Source organism: Cetorhinus maximus, chromosome 4 (genome assembly GCF_964194155.1).
Source record: "Cetorhinus maximus chromosome 4, sCetMax3.hap1.1, whole genome shotgun sequence".
Classification (NCBI taxonomy): domain Eukaryota; kingdom Metazoa; phylum Chordata; class Chondrichthyes; order Lamniformes; family Cetorhinidae; genus Cetorhinus; species Cetorhinus maximus.
In genome coordinates, this window is record NC_135882.1 from 6,185,120 (window position 1) to 6,206,150 (window position 21,031).

At 39.5% G+C, this 21,031-nt stretch overlaps 1 protein-coding gene across 1 annotated transcript in view; it reads right to left on the reverse strand.

The window, feature by feature from the left end:
• Positions 1 to 2,385: 2,385 nt before the first annotated feature.
• The window catches only part of atad2 (ATPase family AAA domain containing 2), a 54,094-nt gene continuing 35,448 nt past the window's right edge, over positions 2,386 to 21,031 (reverse strand). The window contains exons 19-28 of the mRNA XM_078539872.1: positions 20,094 to 20,279; positions 19,439 to 19,574; positions 19,018 to 19,214; positions 17,098 to 17,257; positions 13,834 to 13,956; positions 9,348 to 9,497; positions 7,667 to 8,104; positions 5,423 to 5,559; positions 4,647 to 4,775; positions 2,386 to 2,675 (exon numbers count right to left, since the gene is read on the reverse strand). Coding sequence (XP_078395998.1) covers positions 2,637 to 2,675; positions 4,647 to 4,775; positions 5,423 to 5,559; positions 7,667 to 8,104; positions 9,348 to 9,497; positions 13,834 to 13,956; positions 17,098 to 17,257; positions 19,018 to 19,214; positions 19,439 to 19,574; positions 20,094 to 20,279 — 1,695 coding nt within the window. The 3' untranslated portion in view covers positions 2,386 to 2,636. The remainder of the gene's footprint in view (positions 2,676 to 4,646; positions 4,776 to 5,422; positions 5,560 to 7,666; positions 8,105 to 9,347; positions 9,498 to 13,833; positions 13,957 to 17,097; positions 17,258 to 19,017; positions 19,215 to 19,438; positions 19,575 to 20,093; positions 20,280 to 21,031) is intronic.

A 21,031-nucleotide genomic window follows, 5' to 3' on the forward strand; every position in this document is an offset into this window, starting at 1 on the left:
CCTTCTGTGTGTTGTAATTAAATGATTCTAATGAAGTTTAGTTTCCTTGTGCAATGCTCCATATTTGAATAACTTTGCATCCGGTTGCCTCATTCTTCCATAAATATTTTTTTTTTCCAGAATTGAACAATGTCGTGGATCGGATCTAACTTTCTAAAACAGTTGTGTTTTATCAGTTTGTTTTAAAAGTTTACTTGAAACTTAAACATGTAATGCAATTCCTCAAGATAGAACTACCTGTTCCATTGTTGAGATTTTGTTCATCCTGAAAATCCCTAAAATTTTTATTCAGATTCCACAGCTAAATATTAGATATTGCTTTCATATTGGCACATGTTTCATTTTTAAAGCTAGTAATGGATGGTTAAAAGTTATCCTATATGGCACATCACTTAATGTCCCTGCAAAATTGTGGGTCTTTCATTCAAAGAAGTTGCTAGCTGGAGGAATTTTGTGCTGTGCTCAACAAATCTTTATTACAGGCATATTAAGCAGCTTTGTGTAGTACAATGGATTTCAGCAGTTTGGAATAAAATACCAGTTTCTGCCATCACAAAATATTTGCAGAGTTGTGATACTTTTCCCCCACTGAGGAAACTAATGCTTCAGCAACCAATGAATTCTAGGCTATTCTCCATTGTTGGCAAGCATATAAGCAACTGCTGGATGCTGGTGTTTCATTGAAATTCAATAAAACATGCAATTTTAAAAAAAATCTTGGTAAATGGAAAGAACCACCTGTCAAGCAGCTGGCAAACCATATTCTGGTCCACCTGGAAGAAGAATTTGATGAAGCTGAACCAGTGATTGATTAGGATCAATGTGGTGGTCTTGCTGAACTGTACATTATGGCCACTGCTGATTTAAAATAATTTGCTTCTACTAATGACAGTTCCAGTGTGTTCTTTGACGTGGAAATGAAAATGTGAGGTGCAGATCACAAAAGTGTGAGGTACATAAGTACAAATGAAAGGCAGGGAGACACCAGCTGGTCCATTAAACCTGCCCTACACTTAATTGGCCAGGACATTATTCCTACACACTTGGTCATATAATTTCCTGGGAGAGGCAAAAACAACCCCAGGGCCTGCCTGACTGCCTGTACAGGAAGTCATTTTTCAAGTAGTAAAAATTCAAAACTTTAAAATAATGCACAAACTGGGATGTAATTTAAATAGCAATTATGTGCAGACACATTGTACTTGTTTGTTTCTAAAAATCTTATGTAGTGAGTGCCAAAAATCCTAGAAAACATCTAGTTTTGAGAGAATGTGATCAGATAGGAGTTCTTTTCAGATGTCATGTAATTTTATAACAATTTCGATTTCCTATTTTCTGGTGGCGTATGTAATAAACCTTAAATATTTCAATTGATAATCTGCAACTGTATTCAGTCTTAAACTCTGAAGTGAGGGAAGTATTATGAGGGGGGTGGGGCTGTGATTTGCTGAACAAAGTTTGGAAACTTTTCTGTAACAGCACAAAGTTATTTAAATTTCAATTGTAAATCTGTTAGAACACTTTTTTAGTTTTACTTGCTGTTGAGTTTATTTAATAAAGGGATCCCAAACTTTTTTTTCAGTGGAGAAGCTTGAAAAGCATTTTCTCCCTATGTTTCTGAAGTTATATTTACAAATAGCAGATAATCCAAAGGTTGTTTTACAATGTTTTATCACAGACCAGTGTTTTTGAAGCTGTATCTAAATTTTACTAGTCCATAATTGCAACGCCGTCTTCCTGCTTGATATTTTTGTATTGGTGGGGACTTATGCTCAGACAATACATTTAATGTTGAAAATGTCCCTGTGTTTGAGGTGTAATAAACTAATTTCAATACATTAATCGGCTTTTACTGTTAATAGCAAATGGCTACCACTTTACCATAACAAAGTGTAATTAAATGAACTGTTGAAATGCAACAGTCCAGTTAAGGTGTTTGATTCATGCCACCAATTGACCTTCCCTACAGAAAAGGTTGTGGATAGTCTTACACCAGATCTGACAAATTTTGCTCCACACTAGCATAGTTAGCAGGATGTGTAAATAGTTTGAGAAGCTGGAAAATTTGCTTGCTGTCTTGTTCAGTTGGTGAGAATCCAGAATTTAAAAAAATTCTAAACTACATTATTTACTTGTTTTGATATGATACTAAAGTGTAAAATAATTTTCAGCATTTAGAGTCTGATTCCATAAATAATTTCAAAAGGGAGGCGAGGATGAGGCACTTAAGGTTAACACAGACATGACTGTCCAAATGGTCTCCCTTCTGTGCTGAAACACTCTATGCTGAGTGAGTACATATAAATAAGCTCTAAACAAAATGTCTGACCAGACAAATGTAACATGCAAAGAATACAGAATATTGCAGTTCCTACAGGTCTAATAATGGGTACAAATTTGATACTTTATTCTTTACATAAAATTATAAAATATGGCTTTTATCAAGATATGGCAAAACTTAGCCCAACTATAAACTTCTCATTTCCTGGTAGAATATATGTACATTCAAAAAAAGAATTGCTCATTGGAAAAGTTGGTTTTACATTCTATGTTACAAACATTCAAAAAATACAAAAACTTGAACAAGTGATGGAAACTCATGCACAATAAGGAAAATCTATTTGCAATCAAAGGGCTTAAGATTGACTTAACTTCCTCACTTCTTTCTCCATTTCCTATAGAGCAGGGAAAAAGAAAAAACATCATCTCATGACATTCACAAAGTGCTGTCATTATCATACCCATCAAATGTTTACCATGAACACATTTTATTCTTTGATAAATTCAGGATTAAAAAGGGTGATTTTCTCATTAAGGTTCAATAATGACAGCTGTCCACATAACTCTTCCAAGTATCTATCCTTCATGTGTCAGCCTTGACAGTGAGCATCAGTAACTTACAACTGTGTAGGATATCAGATTTGAACCTAGTCCTGTGTTATCTCGTATCCCCACATGAATAATTTTTGTAGAGGTTGCTGGGCACTGTTTAGGACTGGGGACTCTGGTCAATTCTCCTCCCTAACTCGGAGGCATTGAGGTTAATTCCTGCATTTCTATTGTAGCCCTAATAGAGGCCAGTTAACTTGTACAAGACCATTTAGTGAACCTGGGGATTTTCCTGGTCTATACGACTCAGACTGAAATTTTACTTTGAAATCATGGGATGGGAAGAGAATACAACATTTTGTTCATTTAGCTATTGTTAAAACCAGTAATTCGATCTACATAAATTCTAAAGCACTCGAGTGAGAAAAGGAGAAAAACTGGATAGGAAGCAAGGGTGAAAAACAAAATGGAAAAAGGTTGCTGAGGCTTCAGAGGAAGGTGTGGACAAAAGACAGAGGTGCCATGCAGTACAAAACGGGCATTTACATAGCATTTTTAAATACTGAAATGATGTCCCAAGATGCTTCACAATCGTAATCTACAAAAATTGGCAACAAACCAAAAGGACTGTTTGGGGGGAGGAGGAGGGGCGCAGGCATTGGTGACTGAAAGCTTGATCTAAGAAGTAATTCTGTAACTACTTGACTGAGAACTCTGATGATAGTGGTACAGGAATGGTCATGAGACTGGAAAAGTGTTGCCAGTGGGTTCCACAGGCTCTTTATTGGGATCTCTTGTTCAATATTTTCAAATTTGGAGCTCAGGGCCAAAAGCGCACTGGCCAAATCTGCAGGTGCTATTAGTTAATGAAGATGGCATTCCTTCCATCACCAAAAGCCTACTTCCAACTCCTGAATCTCAGCTCTCTCCACGAGATACTGCTGAAATACACTTTTCAGACTCAATTACTGTAATACTGTCCTGGTCAGACTTCATTAATTTTTGTTCACCCCAAACTTTTCTGCCCTGTATCCTAAATCAGATCAAATCCCATTCACTGTTCAATCCTGTGCTCACTGACCTACAAAGACAGCCACATCTCGATTTTAAAGTTCTTATCCTTGTTTCCAAATCCTTCCATGACCTCACCTGTTCCTTTCTCTGCAACCTCCTTCCGTGCTACAATCTTCAAAAAAAATCTGTATTCCTACAACTTTGGCTTTGTCCTTTTCCCCATGGTAGGCATGTCTTCAGCTGTTTGGGGCATAAACTCAAATTTCCTTTCTAAACCTCTCTCCTCCTTTAAACCTACTTCTTTTACCAAGCTTTATGTCATCTCTCCTAATGTCTCCTCCTTTGGCTCAATCAATTTTCAGCTCAACATTCCAGTGAAGCATTTTGGGATATTTACTATGCTAAAGTCATTATATAAATATAAGTTATTGTTTTTACATAGAATGCAAAGTTGCACAGGAAATCCACAGGAGGATTTGAATACACCTGAATTCAGTATACAGATAAGGTGGTACAACAGGTAGGCTCACAAGGTTAGGGTATGTAAACTTGTGGAGAAATAGCCGAATTGATAGCAAATTGGCTATTTATTGACTATTTGTTTATGGAGAGCATTTCATAATGTTTAAAATTGGGGTGAAGCATTTACAGATTGATCACTCATAGTGGAACTAATGAAATAATTCATTATTTTTAATTACAAATAGCATTTAATAGCCTTAATACATTAATATGCTAAGTAAGCCTAGATAGAAGCAAGTAAGGAATGCTTTGCTTCAAAACTGAAAGGCCTTGGAACTTACCTGTATTAGCAGAGTCTTGTCGAACTCTTTACGATGATGGTAGATGCATTGACTGAGTGCTGCGTACAATTTTTCAAGCTGATGTACAGTGAATCCCTCAGTTTTCTGAGTAACTTGTTTCCAGAGATTCTGCATGTGAACCCAGATTGAAGAACACATTTAAGCAGTCAATGACAAATGCAGTGTTAAAAAGATCTTGCAGCATACTTGACTGCATTTCTATATTTCTTTAATCTGTGGAATTGGAAGCGCACTATTCCCCTACAGTTAGTGAGCTGCCCCGATATTACAAACATTAGGAGCAACATGTTACAGTGAAGGGTAGAAATAACAGTTACTGAAAGCTTCTGGACTAAAGAAACCGTATATTCAGTACATTCAATAGTAAAACCCACTATATGAGAGCACCTTATGAAAATAGTAAGATAGCTGATGTGGTTGTTGCATGAATAATTGATATTTTCACAGTCCTTATTTAAATTGCTACTTTGTATTTGCTTACTGGAAAGATCTTCAGTTGTGTTGTAGAATCACTAGTAAAATCAATTTTCATTAGATTGTTATTTTACTCAAAATTAAATTTCTGTATTACAAGAACAAAGCAATCACGTTAATATTTATCTCTGGGGAGATGTTACCTCTACAGAGATAAAGGAAAACCCTAAGAGATTAATGCAATTACAGAACTAGGAACAGTAGTTTAGGAACAAAGTTTTTCTTTTAAATGATCATTTCAAGTAAAATGCTTAAAACATAAATAGCCCATATATCACAACCTTCAGCCTTTCATGGTCTACAATTACAGGTGGGGTGCGTTCAGAAAGGACCCCCAGTGCTTTCTCAGCATTAATGTGCTGCTGCTGTTCCACCTGGGAATGTCTGCTGCGGGTCATACGTAACAGAGAGTATTTATCTGTGTGGGAATATAAATAGTAACACCTTTAAAATAGTGCTCCTCTTTCCTCCACAATTTCTGTAATTCTTTTTAAAATGCTCACATTTAGCACCCAAAAGCAACCGCCACAGTATTTATATAATGCCAAGTTACATACTTTCCATTCACAGTAGAGTTGGTAGCAGTGATAATGTCACTGGACTAGTAGTCCAAAGGTCCAGGTTAATTCTCTGGGGCACAGGTTCAAATCCCACCATGCAGCTGGTGGAGTTTAAATTCAATTAATAAAATCTGGAATTGAAAGCTAATCTCAGTAATGGTGACCATGAAACTATCAATTATCGTAAAAACCCATCTGGTTCACTAACGTCCTTTTAGGGAAGGAAATCTGCCATCCTTAACTGGTCTGGCCCACGTGCCCATGTCCAGACCCACAGCAATATGGTTAACTCTTAACTGCCCTCTGAAATGGCCTAGCAAGCCACTCAGTTCAAGGGCAATTAGGGATGAGCACATCCACATCCCACAAAAGAATAATGAATAAATTTTTTAAAATGTTAAGAAATTGCCAAACTGTAGGCTAAAGCCACCGAACACAATGTCCAGTTCAATCCCTTTTTTCCTCAAATGTGTTGGGGATAAGCATTAAGGAACAAAATACAAATACCTAGTCACTTCACACTACTGTTTTGCACATCTCCACAATGAAATGAGTCCAGAAGATATCCTGGACTATCTCTAGCACATGTTCCTGGCTGGAGGGGAAGGAAAGAGAAGAAAGGGACAATGCCCTTACCATCTCCACTGGAATGACCACATCATTTGAGAGTGCAATAAAAATGGAAAATGACAAGCTAAAAGGAAAGCGGTAATGTCTGTATGGTACCTAACAAAAAAGAAAAGCCTGAAACAATGATAAAAAAAAGAAATGGCAGTCTTCCACAAGAAATGGAGACAATAGGGAACAAATGAGTAAACTGAACCCAAGTCAACTCTCACAATCACATGAATGAAAAAGCTCCTGCCTTAAGAATCCAGATGAGCTGATCTGCAAACACAAACTGGGCATAGAAAATATTCAGAACGGTTGGCCCAAAGCCTAATGGATATAGGGCCTCAGTCAGATAACTGCAGATACCTGCTGCGCATCCTCAGAGGTTTTCATTGGTGAGCTGTCTAGTATTGGGCCACAGAAGTGGGACTTAATGGAGATGGATAGGAGAGGGCAGCAATCGGTGGCTGGCAATGGCCTGTGGTTCTATGTGGATAAGCCTATTTCAACATTTTTTTGGTGGCAGCCTGTAATAGTTCCTGTAGACCAGGTTTTCCTGAATAACGGAGCTGGTGCTGGCTATGCTCAGCCCAATTTTACACAGGGGACCCTCAAACAGGTATGAAATTTGTTCAAGTATGGGCCCTGGACCCCTTTTTTGTGTTTACACCAATATGACAGGTGGAACACTTCTGGCTTGTAATGAATGAGTGCTTCCTGCCTGTAATATTTGAAGGCACCTGAAAATGACATAGAATTTCTAGACCCTAGTCTTTAGCCTAATCTTTAAGTGTCAGATCCCGAGTATGAGCTTAACATCTTTTTACATGGAAAAGTGGAGGAAAACAAATGTTCCTCAAGAATAGGACTAACTTGAAATGGAACTCAAATAGCAATATAAAAAAAACAATGACCTTGCATTTTAGTGCATTTCATGACCTCAGTATTTCACAGTCAATGTAACTTACTTCTGAAGTGTCGTTTAACCTAAGCAAACATGGCAACCAGTTTCCAAACAGATGCACAATCAGTGCTGTTATCAATGAATCTGCCTTGATGCCTTTGGTCAAGGGATAAATGTTGGCTGGGGCATCAGGAGAACTCCCCTGCTCTTTGAACAATGCCATAGAAACTTGTACATCTACCTCTATCATACCCTGTATTTCATATTAAGAGGGCTGTAGGACTGAGCAAGGGACTTTATTTCATACAACACATGTATATCCGAAAAGGTACCTCATTTTGCTATTCCATACTCAATTTACTTCCTTACACAAGTTATTTACATCAATTATTTAATTGAATTGCTTACTTAGAGGGGAATAAAGCTTAAATACAAATATATACACAAACCTGCAGAATGATGTGCTTTATTTGTCTTCCTTTCCTTGTGTTCACTTGACTCAAGCTGCTGGTTTTTAACAGAATCTCCTTTACCCAGTTCACTCTCTTCCCATTTTGCCTCATTTTTAGAAAGCATCTTCCCCTTGTATACATTCACACCAGTAGACATAAGTGCATCATCAAACTGCGCTTCAATAAGCTCCTTAGTCAATGTTTTTTTAATGCACCCATTATAGAGACATTGCTCTTGCTGAGTTTCCATGGAGCAATCTCCATCGTAGGCAGTCTGATCTATACTTGAATCATTGTGATTTTCTATTCCTTCAGTGGCATCATCACTATCACCATCCTCCTCACATTGGGTATTTGGTGAAATCCTCTTGCGCTTATTTGTATATATATCACGGTCCAAGCGACTAGATCTACGAAGTTTCTTCTTTGATTGAGCTACTTAAACAACATATTCTGTTACTACATGCCAGAGAATAACTATCAACACAACCTGGCTGCTAATCAATAGGTTTACCCCCCAACATATAGATATTTTATATACAATCATTCTTTATATTATGGATCATTATTTCTAAATGTCAGTCCATTTTTATCACAGATCTAAACAATGAGTAAGTAGTACTAGTTAAAATGAAATTAAAAGTTAAATTCATAATTTGTTAACACTTTGTATGCAAGTGAGAGCCTTTTTAGGTCATTTTAATAGGTGACAGATTTCTTGTTATAAGTATTAAATAAAGATTGTGTTTTCAAATAAGTTAAATACATTAATTTAAAAGATTACCCCTTTGTGGTTTAATATTGTAATTTTAATTGCAAGTCTGAAGCTTTTCAAAAATCACAATTCACTTTTTTAGTTTAGATGTTTTTTCAGAATGATTTGTGTTCTGGCTATTTCATGCATGCACATCATCACTGCTTTTGATGGCACCCACTCCTTTCTCCACAAGCTACTCACCCATGGGGATAGAAGTCCACACTAGTCATACCCAATATCCCATCCAAAATGCTGTTGCTCACATAAAAGCTTAGACAGCAAGTGTGAGCAGGCTACCCAGTCACAGAATAGCAAAGGCTGGGCCTGGTAATCAACAGGTACCAGAACCAACCTCAGTCATTTCTTACTGTAATCATACACAAACACCTTCCAGTCATGGTCACTGCGCAGAAGTCAATAAGCAGGAACCCTTACTGATTTTCTCCTCTTGGCCTAGAAGCACATGGGGCAATTGTAGCAACACTGCTGCCACTTACCTGAGATGAGTTAACTGGGCATAGATCAGGAATTAAAGCCAAGTCTGTATAATTCAACTACATGCTGCCATAACAACTAAAGACATTGTGGGACAGCGCAAGTTTTCAACACTTTGCAGCCATGTGTATTACTCTGATACATATATATTGAACAAGATCAGCGCTCCATTGCAGTGTGACAAACTGTTTACGGCAATCAAAATTACTTGCATGAGGCTTGTGTTTCCTATCAACTTAAAACACTTAGCTGCAGCGTGATTTTAAAATACTTCAGGACAGTGCAACATGTTTTCAAAATCACCTTAAGTAGAGTCAACTCTCGCTGTTCTCACTACAAAACTGAAGTTTAAAAATCAGAGCACAGGAAAATATTTGACGAATGTAGGTTGATTTTAGAAGATTACAGGGACTCAACAATACTTGCCTGTAGAAACCGAAGGTGTGCTTGCAGCAACTGGTAAAGGCACTTCATCTTTTTGGTCAGAAAGTTCCAGACCTGGCTTTTTATTCTCTGCTGTGGAGCTCTTTGTTAGCACATGATAAAATGTGGGTGCAAATTTGGAAGAATAGCAGCCTGTGATAGCAACAGTACAAGTATGAAGATATAGATATTACATGAAATTCAATATTCATATTTTTTCGTTAAATGCATGATAGATGCTGGCATACCGTCGACACTCAATGCTGGCATGCACTTGAGACTGCTTCAGAAACTTTACCGGCAGGCTCTTCCTGAATTTCCTATCAAATGTTATAGCTTCTGCTACAAGCAATTTAAGGCGCTGATTGGTGAGTAGTGGGTAAGTGTTTTTCTCCTGTTTTCTTTTCTCCAGTTTAAAATAGATTAAGCCAAGGAAAGGTAAGGGTTCTAGTTTTTATTTAAAGTACATAAATAATTTAACTTTTTTTTAAACTGTATTTAAAGGGTTTTCAACTAGAGACATGGCAGGGCAGCTCAGTCCCCTGTTATGCACCGCCTGCAACATGTGGGAAGTCCTAGATGCTCCTTGCGCTCTGACTGATCCACATGTGCAGGAAGTGCCATCAGCTGCAGCTACGAGCTCTGAGTTTCAGAGCTTGAGCAGTAGCTGGGGGCACTGAGGTGCATCCGCAAGGCTGAGTGTTTTGTGGATAGCACGTTTTTAGACGTCGTCACCCCATAGCTTACGGAAGTGCAGACAGAGAGGGAATGGGTGACCATCAATGAGAAGGTGTCAGTAGTCAGGAAATCTCCAGGGTGCATCTCACTCGAGAACCATTTTTCTGTGTTGGAAAACGGTGAGAGTGACGGTTCCTCTGGGGAGTGCAGCCACGTTCACGGCACTGAGTGGCTCAGCTGCACGGCGGGGGGGATGGAAGGAAAAAGAGGGGAAGAGCAATAGTGGTAGGAGACTCAATAGTATGGGGAACAGACAGGTGTTTCTGCAGCCGTAGACGTGACTCCAGGATGGTATGTTGCCTCCCTGGTGCCAGGGTCAAGGATGTCACTGAACAGCTGCAGGGCATTCTAAAAGGGGGAGGGCAAACAGACAGATCATGGTACATATTGGTACCAACGACATAGGTAGAAAGAGGGATGTGGTCCTGCAAGCAGAATTTAGGGAGCTAGGAAACAGATTGAAAAACAGGACCCCAAAGGTAGTTATATCTGGGTCACTTCCGGTGCTACGCGCTAGTGAGTATAGAAATAGGAGGTTAGTCCAGATGAATGCGTGGCTGGAGAGATGGTGCAGGAGGGAGGGCTTTAGATTTCTGGGACATTGGGACTGTTTCTGGGGGTGGTGGGTTTCACCTGAACTGGAATGGGACCAACATCCTTGCGGGGAGGTTTGCTAGTGCTGTTGGGGAAGGTTTAAACTAAGTTGGCAGGGGGGATGGGATCCTGAGAGGAGATTCAGCAGGGGAGATGCACAGCCAAGATTAGAAAGAGAGAGCAAGGGAGTCTGGAAGGTATAGAAATTATAGGCCAGTTAAGGCACAAGGGAGTTTGGCAAGGTTGGATGGTATTTTAATGCAAGGAGTCTGACGAATAAGGCAGATGAGTTGAGGGCACAAATTAATACATTGAAGTATGATGTCATTGCTGTCACAGAGACATGGTTGAGAAAGGGGCAGGATTGGCAGCTTAATATTCCAGGATATAGGGTCTTCAGGCAAGACAGGGAAGGAGGTAAAAGAGGAGGGGGTATTGCAATATTGATCAGGGAATCAATTACAGCAGTAAAGGGGGGGATAACATCTTAGAAGGCTCCTCAAAATGAAGCCATATGGGTAGAACTGAAAAACAAAAAAGGAGCAATCACATTGCTGGAGTGTACTATAGGCCCCCAAACAGTCAGAGAAACAGAAGAGCAGAAATGTAGACAAATTTCAGAGAAGTGTAAAAATAATAGGGTAGTAATAGTGGGGGATTTCAACTTCCCCAACATTAACTGGGTTAGTCATAGTGCGATAGGTTTAGAGGGAGTGGAATTCTTAAAATGCATCCAGGAGAGCTTTTTAAGCCAGTACGTAGAAAGTCCTACAAGAGAGGGTGCGGTCCTGGACTTAATTTTAGGGAATGAAGCCAGGCAAGTGGTAGAGGTATCAGTGCAGATAGTGATCATAACTCTGTTAGATTCAAGGTTGTTATGAAAAAGGACACGGATGGGCCAGAAATCAGAGTTCTAAACTGGGGGAAGGCCGATTTTAATAAGATCAGATATGATTTGGCCAGAGTGGACTGGGAGCAGCTACTTTTAAGTAAATCTGTGTCAGAGCAGTGGGACTCATTCAAGGAGGAAATAGGGAGAGTACAGGGCCAACATATTCCAGTAAAGATAAAGGGTGGGACCAACAAATCCAGGGATCCCTGGATGTTGAGGGATATGCAGGATTGGATGAAGAGAAAAAGGGAGGCTTATGGCAGATACCGAGGGCTCAAAACAGCAGAAGCCCTAGAGGAGTATAGAACGCGTGGGGGGAAACTTAAGGAAATTAGGAGAGCAAAAAAAAGGGCATGAAAAAACATGTAAAATAACTTCGGATTTTCCTTTTTTTTCCAAGTACATTTACAAGTAAGAGGATAACTAGGGAAAGAGTAGGGCCCATTAAGGACCATAGTGGTAATTTGTGTGTGGAGCCAGAAGACATAGGTAGGGTTCTAAATGAATACTTTGTGTCGGTGTTCACAAGTGAGAGGGACGACGTGGGTATGGAAATCAGGCAGGAGGACTGTGATATAATGAAAGAAATTAGCATAGAAAGGGAGGAGGTTCTAAGTGGTCTGGCAGGCTCAAAAGTAGATAAATCTCCAGGCCTGGATGAAATGTATCCCAGGCTGTTGATTGAGGCAAGGGAGGAAATAGCAGGGATGCTGGCAATAATTTTCATTACCTCTCTGGCCACAGAAGTGCCAGAGGACTGGAGGACAGCCAATGTGGTACTGTTATCCAAGAGGGCGGGGGGGAGGGGGGGCGGGGGGGGGGGGTAGAGAAAGGGACAAACCAGGGAACTACAGGCCAGTCAGTCTAACCTCAGTGGTGGGGAAATTATTGGAAACATTTCTGAGGGGCAGAATGAATATACACTTGGAGAGGCAGGGATTAATCAAGGATAATCGGCATGGTTTTGATAAGGGGAGGTCTTGTCTGACCAATTTGATTGACTTTTTCGAAGAGATCACCAGGTGTGTAGATGAGGGCAATGCATTTGACGTAGTCTACTTGGACTTCAGCAAGGCTTTTGATAAGATCCCACATGGGAAACTGATAATGAAGGTAAGAGCCCACGGGGTCCAAAGCAAATTGGATCCAGAATTGGCCGAGTGGTAGGAAGCAGAGGGCGATGGTCGAGGGTGTTTTTGAGACTGGATGCCTGTGTCCAGTGGGGTTCCACAGGGATCGGTGTTGGGTCCCTTGCTGTTTGTGGTATATATAAATGATTTAGACTTGAATGTAGGAGGCTTGATCAGTAAGTTGGTGGATGACACGAAAATTGGTGGGGTGGCAAATAGTGAGGAAGATAGCCTTAGATTACAGGAGGATATAGGCAGGCTGGTCAGATGGGCTGATCAGTGGCAAATGGAATTTAATCCGAATAAGTGTGAGGTGATGCACTTGGGCAGGACAAACAAGGCATGGGAATACACAATGAATGGTAGGACCCTGGGAAGTACAGAGGATCAGAGGGACCTTGGTGTGCATGTCCACCGGTCCCCTAAGGTAGCAGGACAGGTAGACAAGGTGGTTAAGGAGGCATGTAGGATACTTGATTTTAATAGCCGATGTATAGAATATAAGAGCAGGGAGTTTATGCTGGAACTGTATAAAACACTGGTTAGGCCAAAGCTAGAGTATTGCGTGCAGTTCTAGAACCCGCATTATAGGAAGGATGTGATTGCACTAGAGAGAGTGCAGAGGAGATTTACCAGGATGTTCCCTGGGCTGGAAAGTTTTAGTTATGAGGAGAGATTGGATAGACTGGGGTTATTTTCCCTGAAGCAGAGGAGATTGAGGGGGGATATGATTGAGGTGTATAAAATTATGAGGGGCATAGATAGGGTAGACAGGAAGGAACTTTTCCCCTTGGTAGAGGGATCAATAACCAGGGGGCATAGATTTAAGGTAAGGGGCAGGAGGTTTAGAGGGGATGTGAGGAAGAATCTTTTCATCCAGAGGATGGTGGGAGTCTGGAACTCTGCCTGAAAGGGTGGTAGAGGCAGAAACCCTCATAACATCGAAGAAGTATCTGGATGTGCACTTGTGATGCTATGGCATACAAGGCTATGGGCTTAGAATAGTTAGGTACTTATTTGACCAGCTCAGACTCGATGGGCTGAAGGGCCTTGTTCTGTGCTGTAGACCACTGACTCTATGAACGTTAACTAGAAAAAAAAGTGGGAGCCCTTGCACTAAAGAAAATGACTGTACCTCTGTTCTTTCGAGATTCTTGAATTTCTTCACAGTTTTTTTCAAATTCCTCATCAAGTTCTGATTTCATAATTGCATTGGCAGTGTCTTTCAAAGCACAGGCTCGGTGTCTAATCATACGATCTAAGAGAGTAATATAAATCAATCATTCTATAGAAGCAAAAGCAAGCTACCTTTTAATTGAATTTTTGCTTTGACAGGAAGCAGAGGTACAGCAGCATACTGGTTATGTTACTGAACTAATGCTCCACAGACATGAGTTCAAATCCCACTGTGGCAGCTGGGAAATTTAAATTCAGTTAATTGAATAAATTTGGAATAAAAAGCTAGCATCAGTAATGACGACTAATTAGCTATATGATTGTCATAAAACCCATCTGGTTCACTAAGGTACTTTAGGAAAGGAAATATGCCACCCTTACCTGATCCGGCCTACATGCGACTCCAGACCAACAACAATGTGATTGATTCTTAAACTGCCCTCTGAAATGGTCTAGCAAACTAGCCAGGTGGTGGCTCACCATGATCTTCAAGGGAAATTGGGGATTGGCAATAAATGCTGGCCTTGCCAGCAATGCTCACACCCATAAATGAATTAAGAATATTCTTAAAATAAAAGTCTAATAAAAACTATTAAATGTTAATTTTAAGATGGACTTAAATTTCTGTTTGAATTGATGGTCTTATCTGCAAAGCAACAGCGCACTGGTTTTGCGCTCCAGTCTAGGCAAACCACAGAAGCTGCATTGGTATTTGAAAGTAAGTACAGTTCACACTCCAGTAATATCCTCTGTATTTCCTACCCCCAATTTCATGTCCAAATGGCCCTTTTCATCTCTTTACAGAACAGATGCAGAGGAGTAGAAATAAAAATCAAAGCAGACTATTCTTTCGATTTTAGAATAGCATCATATTAAACAATTACTAAGCGTTTTATCCCCACAAACTGAAATACATGGTGGCCTGAATGCAATACCCCATCCCATGCCTCTGAAGTACTTTCTCCACTTACATCTTTTTAAAAATTCAATCAAGATGTGAGCATTGCTGGAAACCCATCTGCTGCTGAAGCCCTCATTCATATTCCAGCCAACCTTTCATCCTCCAGAGAATTCAGGTCTTCAGAACTCTTCCGTTTGTACTCTATTCTGCACTGTCTCACTTACCCATCACCGGTTCCAGATCAATTTACTATCTTCATTCTTGCATTTAAATTCCATCAAAGCCTTTCCCTTCCTATCTCTAACACGCTTCAGCCCTATAACCTCACAGAATGCTCCATTCCTTTGACTTTAGTCTAATGTATCTCCACCCAATCCCCCCTCACTGGCGCATAACTTCAGCAGCCTGGGTCCTAACCTCTGGAATTTTCTCCCTAACTCTCCATTTCCCTCAAGACCCTCTTTAAAATCCATCTCTTTGACCAAGCTTTTGACCAGTCCTCCTAAAATCTGTTTCCTTGGTTCAGCGTCCACTTTATAACTACACATCTGAGGCGCTTGGGAGCTTTCTGTACATCAGCGACAGTATATAAATGTAGTTTGTTGTTATTAAGATGGTAGTCTCTAGAAAAATGCAGTCAATTATGTTCAGTTAATAAATCAGACATTGGATCACAGCAAACGAATGTCAAATTTGAGGATTTTCATTGATGGTTTAGGGATTGCATTCCTGAGTTCTGCCAGTTTTCTCCATGAGAATGGAAAACAGTAACATTACCTGCAATGTACAAAGAAACTGTTATTTGCTATAATCAGGGCCACTGGGTAGGAGGAACTAAGTATAATTATATTTTTACTATACAGGGTCCAGTCACTTGTGTGGGGGATTGATTTCCACTATCCTGGGTAGAATAGTATAAAATCACCTTGATCAAAGAGAATGATCAAGGTGGACTTAATATGTCACAATATAGGGAGTGAATTTAGAGGTTAAGCAGATACTCTCCATTGGCTCTACAAAACGGATCACTGTAACAAACCAGCAAGTTTCTATGTTTGGTTCATAGTCTATGTCAAGTTCTTTGCTCAGCGGAAGTTAGGAAGGTGTGTTATCATTAGCCATTGTTCCCTGGGGCTATTACAGCATCAGCCTGCACTCTTGCATCTGATGACTATCCAGTGACACTTGCCTGAAACTCTGTAGGAATCAAATGAGGATAGGATCAGGTTCAGGTTCATTTAAACTCCCACCCAAGCTAGATTGAATAGGCGGATAGCAATCTGGTGTGTGCAAGAATACCCAGCTGCACAAAGTACCAGGAACTATGCCATTATATTCCAACATGGATTATCAGCCTCAGGAGTGCAGACAGCGGCGAACAAAAATTCAAGTACAACTGCAGCTTTCCAATGCTCCGGTGAAAGGAGCTTCTAAACTCATGACCTCTACCACCTAGAAGAACAAGGGGAACAAGTGCATGGAAAAACTGCTACCTGAAAATTCCCCAACAAGTCACATACCATCCTGACTTGGAAACGTATCGTCACTCCTTCAGTGTCCCTGGGTCAAAAATCTGGAAATCCTTCCTGAATAGCACTGTGGGTGTTCCGACACCATATGGACTACAGCGGTTCAAGGTGGCAGCTCACTACCACCTTCTCAAGGGCAATTAGGGATGGGCAATAAATGCTGGCCTTGTCAGCAATGCCTACATCCCTAGAACACGCAAAAATAAAATGAGTTGCTTTCATTCACTGAAGATTTCCTCATACAGCGCAACAAATGCATATCATTCAACATTGCCGTATTAATTCAACATTGAAGATAACTGTAGAATGTTAAAAGTTTCTCCCTTCTGTTGATTATCAGAACCTTCAGTTTTAAAGGAATTTAGCCTTCCTTTTCATGTAAAATTATGTTTCTCTGTTCTTGGTATGGAACAAACCCACAAATCTTCAAGGGAAGGAAAATAACAAAGCTTAACCAAAGATACATGGGTACAACTTATAACCTCCTATTGTTTACCACAAATGCTTAAAGGAGACTAGCAAATTCTCCGTAATATTCATCAGAATTCAATGAAATCAACTGTAAAAATACTCTGGCAAAAGATATCTCTAATGCATATTGGTCTACTCACTACCACAGTTTGGAACTCTCCCATACACAATATACAGAAGCTATTTCTATAATAGGATTCTAAAATTTATACTTGAGGTATTGGCAACATCCAGTTCTACAATTGCCTGATACTGGATTGAATCTAAATTGGATTACAATTTTGAACTTCATTGTTTTATAGATTACTCATTTATTCCTCACCTGAAGGATCTCTATCAGGATTGTACTCCAGTGCATTATTGCAGATCAGTTCTATGTCTTGAAGATATGCCTTTACAGTTGTGTATCTGTGTAGGTCAATGTTTGACATCATAGTGGAAAGGTCCATTGGTTGTGTGATAACAGTGCAGTAATCTGGAACCTAACAGAAAGGTGATTATTTTTGCTAGTTGTACATTTGAAGGAGTACTGTTAATAGTATACAAAATATTTATACTATTTATTTTAGATACAGCTGAATAAATCGGCAAGTGCTGATAATCAGAACTGGACCCACTTGTAATACAACATCTGATTAATCAATGTATTCTCAGCTTATTTATGGTATACTAGACTGCATGTCTTATTTCAAAGATGATCCTTAAGTACCTTCATTCACCCTTGTTATTTAATGTTATTTTTTAATAACTAAGGAGTTAATTTTTCAAATTGGCAAGGGTGAACTCACTCCACCTCGTGTCCAGAGGAAATTGAATGCCCAACACAACAATCAGTTCATTGTACTGTCAGGAGGCTAGCAGGAATACACAATTGCAGATTTCTCAGCTTGCTGTATTTTAAATGGCAGCCCCATGCTGTAAACAATGACAATGTCATACTGTACCTTTCTCTTTTTCAATTTGTTGGTGGTAGAAGTGCACTATTAATAACCATTAATGCCAAATTTACAACAAAAATTGGTCAGTTTACATATGTATTCTTAAATGTTGAACCAGTCATTTTTCTATTCAAAACTGCCATTTGCTTGTTATGCCTCTAGGTGGCAGTTATAGGAATTTCCCAGGTTACAGTATTTTACATTTGGAGGCATCATGTGTTGCTGCTTAAAAATACTGTTTCAACATATGGCCTTCAATGCTAAAATATTTGAGAAAGAGAAGGGGCTAAACTAAATAAGCCTCCTCCCGATACTTTAACTTACTCCTAGTTGACTAGCTCAATGATGGTCTCAGTGGCCTATTCCAGTCCGCCTGCACTCTTGTGACCTGACTCCCAGCTTCAGAGTAAAATGGAATTGCAGTATCTCCTAATTGTTCCCTACAAGAATGCTCAGTTGAATAAAGTTTAAATGGGTAACATGCTAAGAATTTTACAGGGTCTATTTGTCCTTGTGAAATGTTGCAAAATATTTATTTGCTTCTAACTACAGCTCACATTTTCCATTCACTGTACCTGCCTGCAGCTCTCCTTTACGATTGGGCCTGCTGCATTTGCTCAGGAAACTTTAAAATAAAACATAGTAACACTGGATAAAATCATAACGAGTATTTTTGTGACCTTTCACTTGGAATATTTGTAACTATATTTCCATTGTTAGAGAAAACAAAAATAATTTATCATATTTTCCTAAAAATGGCTATCATTTATTCTCCCTCCAACTAGCCATTCTGCACACCCTTTCCCTAATTCTACTCCCTCTACTTTTCTCTTCATTCTCTCCAGCTTCACTTTACCTGCACAGACCATGCAATATCACTATGTTGATTGACATCAATATATGCACGAGGTCCATTTTGGCAGTCTGCCATTCTTTCCCTACTTCTTGCCCACTATGTTATAAATTCTCTGCCCCCACCCAAAAGCCTTCAAGCCCCTAATCTACTTTCCTCATTCACTGAAAATCTCACTGTTTTCTACCTTCTCCCTTCTGGTCTCCACCATTGAAACTCACTATGACCCCAGTACAATTATGCTCCTTGATTTCCAACTTCACCCAATATTGCGATGTTTCCAGGATGAGAAAAGCACAACAAGAATGCAAGTTCCTTTTCTTTTTAAACCTAAATGCTTCACCTCACCTTAAATTCCATTCGCAATATGGATGAGTTTCTCACTCTTAAAAAGTCACAATGAATGTTTGACCACCATCATGGGACAACATTTAACTTCAACAATTTTTACCTCCTCTATATCAACAGGCTTTGTGAATGCTCTGAAGCGCTTGTCATTTGCCAGCCTGTGAGTCACATCCCGGAGGAAAAGCCTCAGTTCCCGTAGAGTACCTTCCTCCTCCTCTTCTAGTCGTTTCACCTCTTCCTTGGCGAGACGTCGTGGTTCTGGTGGTGGTGCTACTGGAAGGACCTCCAAAGCCTGAAGGACTAGAGTGATTTTAAATTTACTTAATATTCAATTAGTAGCTAGAACACAATACAGTAACTGGGAAGCATTTTGAAATAATGCTCCATGTTGTAAACTCAATGCTTTCAATTTTCAAGTTTATGAACTGTCAATAAAGCTGGAAAAAAAAGAGGACTGGATTGGTCACGTGTGTATTGGCTCAGTGTAATTATTCAAATTCAACAACGTTAAGTCTTTGACTTACCAGCCTTTCTCTTGGATGGTGGGGGTTTTGCAGCCTGTTTCAATATCAGGTCCTCAAAGAATTTCTTTCGTTCTTCATGGCTAGGAAGCTCAACATTGAAAACTTCCCCGTAATGGCAAACAAACATCTTTTTGACCTTAAAAGACCAAAAATTAGAACTAAAAATATAAATTGGTTGGGCATGTTTTAGAAGGCTGAAACTGTCTCGCAGTTCAGAGTATGGTTAACCTACAAAAGTGATATTCGTTAACTTGACATAAACACAAAGATTCAGTAACCACACTCCTTACTTATCTTTACGCAACATTTATTTACTAGATCTAATCAAAATGTTGATAGGAAATTTCTCTCCTTAAAAATATTCAGGTTGAGACTGGATGAAGTGCAAAGCAAGTATTATGAAGAATGTACTTAATTACATTCAACAAAGTAAAGATCAAAAGGGAAAACCACTCTCATCAAACCCTAGACATAGATGTTAGAATAGCTGCAACACTATTAGTCACACGTGAAGACAAGATGCATTTCTCAAAACAAAGATCAACTAGATTCAAGCCATCAGAATTAACCCTGAAATAAAATGTCACAATCTAAGTCAGACAAAACAAAATAGTTAATATAAAATATACAGGATATCAGCTGTATGAAAATTCACCTCTTCTGCCAAGTCAGCGTGCAGAACATCACATGTTGCCAGTAGCAAGATTGGGGTAAATGTGGGAATGTCTTGAAGCAATGTAATAAATGTGGCTCTCAAGGTGTCTCCAACTGATTCCCACCACTGATCAATGTGAGGAATATACAGTATACTTGGAGCTGTTCTTCGAGCTTCTTGGAACAGCTAAAAGGGTCAAGATAGTGTAAAATAAAATTATGCAGCAGGGACAACATTCTTTACAATCTCCTCAAATCTAAAGATGCACTTTCATTACTGTAATAAAAAAATGACACATACATCACAAGCATAATGAGAATATGATAGCTTTTCCACATCTCCAGTGAGCAGCATTTCCCGCACTTTGCTCCAGCAGCACCATATTTGGACTCTTCCAGAGTGGAAATAAAACTCAGTTGAACCTTGATTTCTTTACCTACATAGCTAGCAGGACCAGATGCCATTTATTGAAACCAATCTAATGTAGTTTTCCAATGAAGTTTCCAGCAGTTCTGCCAACAGCAGTGACTGGGAGTCACTGCTGGACGGTGAGGAGAGCAAAGGCCTTCCTGTTCAACTTATCCAAAACATTAAACGGTAGTGGTGAGACCATTCTTGGCCTGCTTTCTGCTAGACATAAACTTGTACTGGATACTAGGTAGATACTGGAGACATTGTGGCTAAGTCAGAACTGCTGCATTTTCTTTGAAGAGAGATGTTATCTGACATTTACTTAAAAAAGCCCTTTCCATTACTGGAATGCCAGTGAGAAATCCAATAACCTCAACCACACGTTAATGGAAGGTAAAGAATTGAGCTTTCATCCAGAGCGTCCATTTTGTCAAATGCGACACCTGTTCAGCAGATGGTGCACTAAGAGATAGTTAAAACTTTGTTCCTTACTCAGAGCAATGGCGAAATGAATGTGGATAGCATTC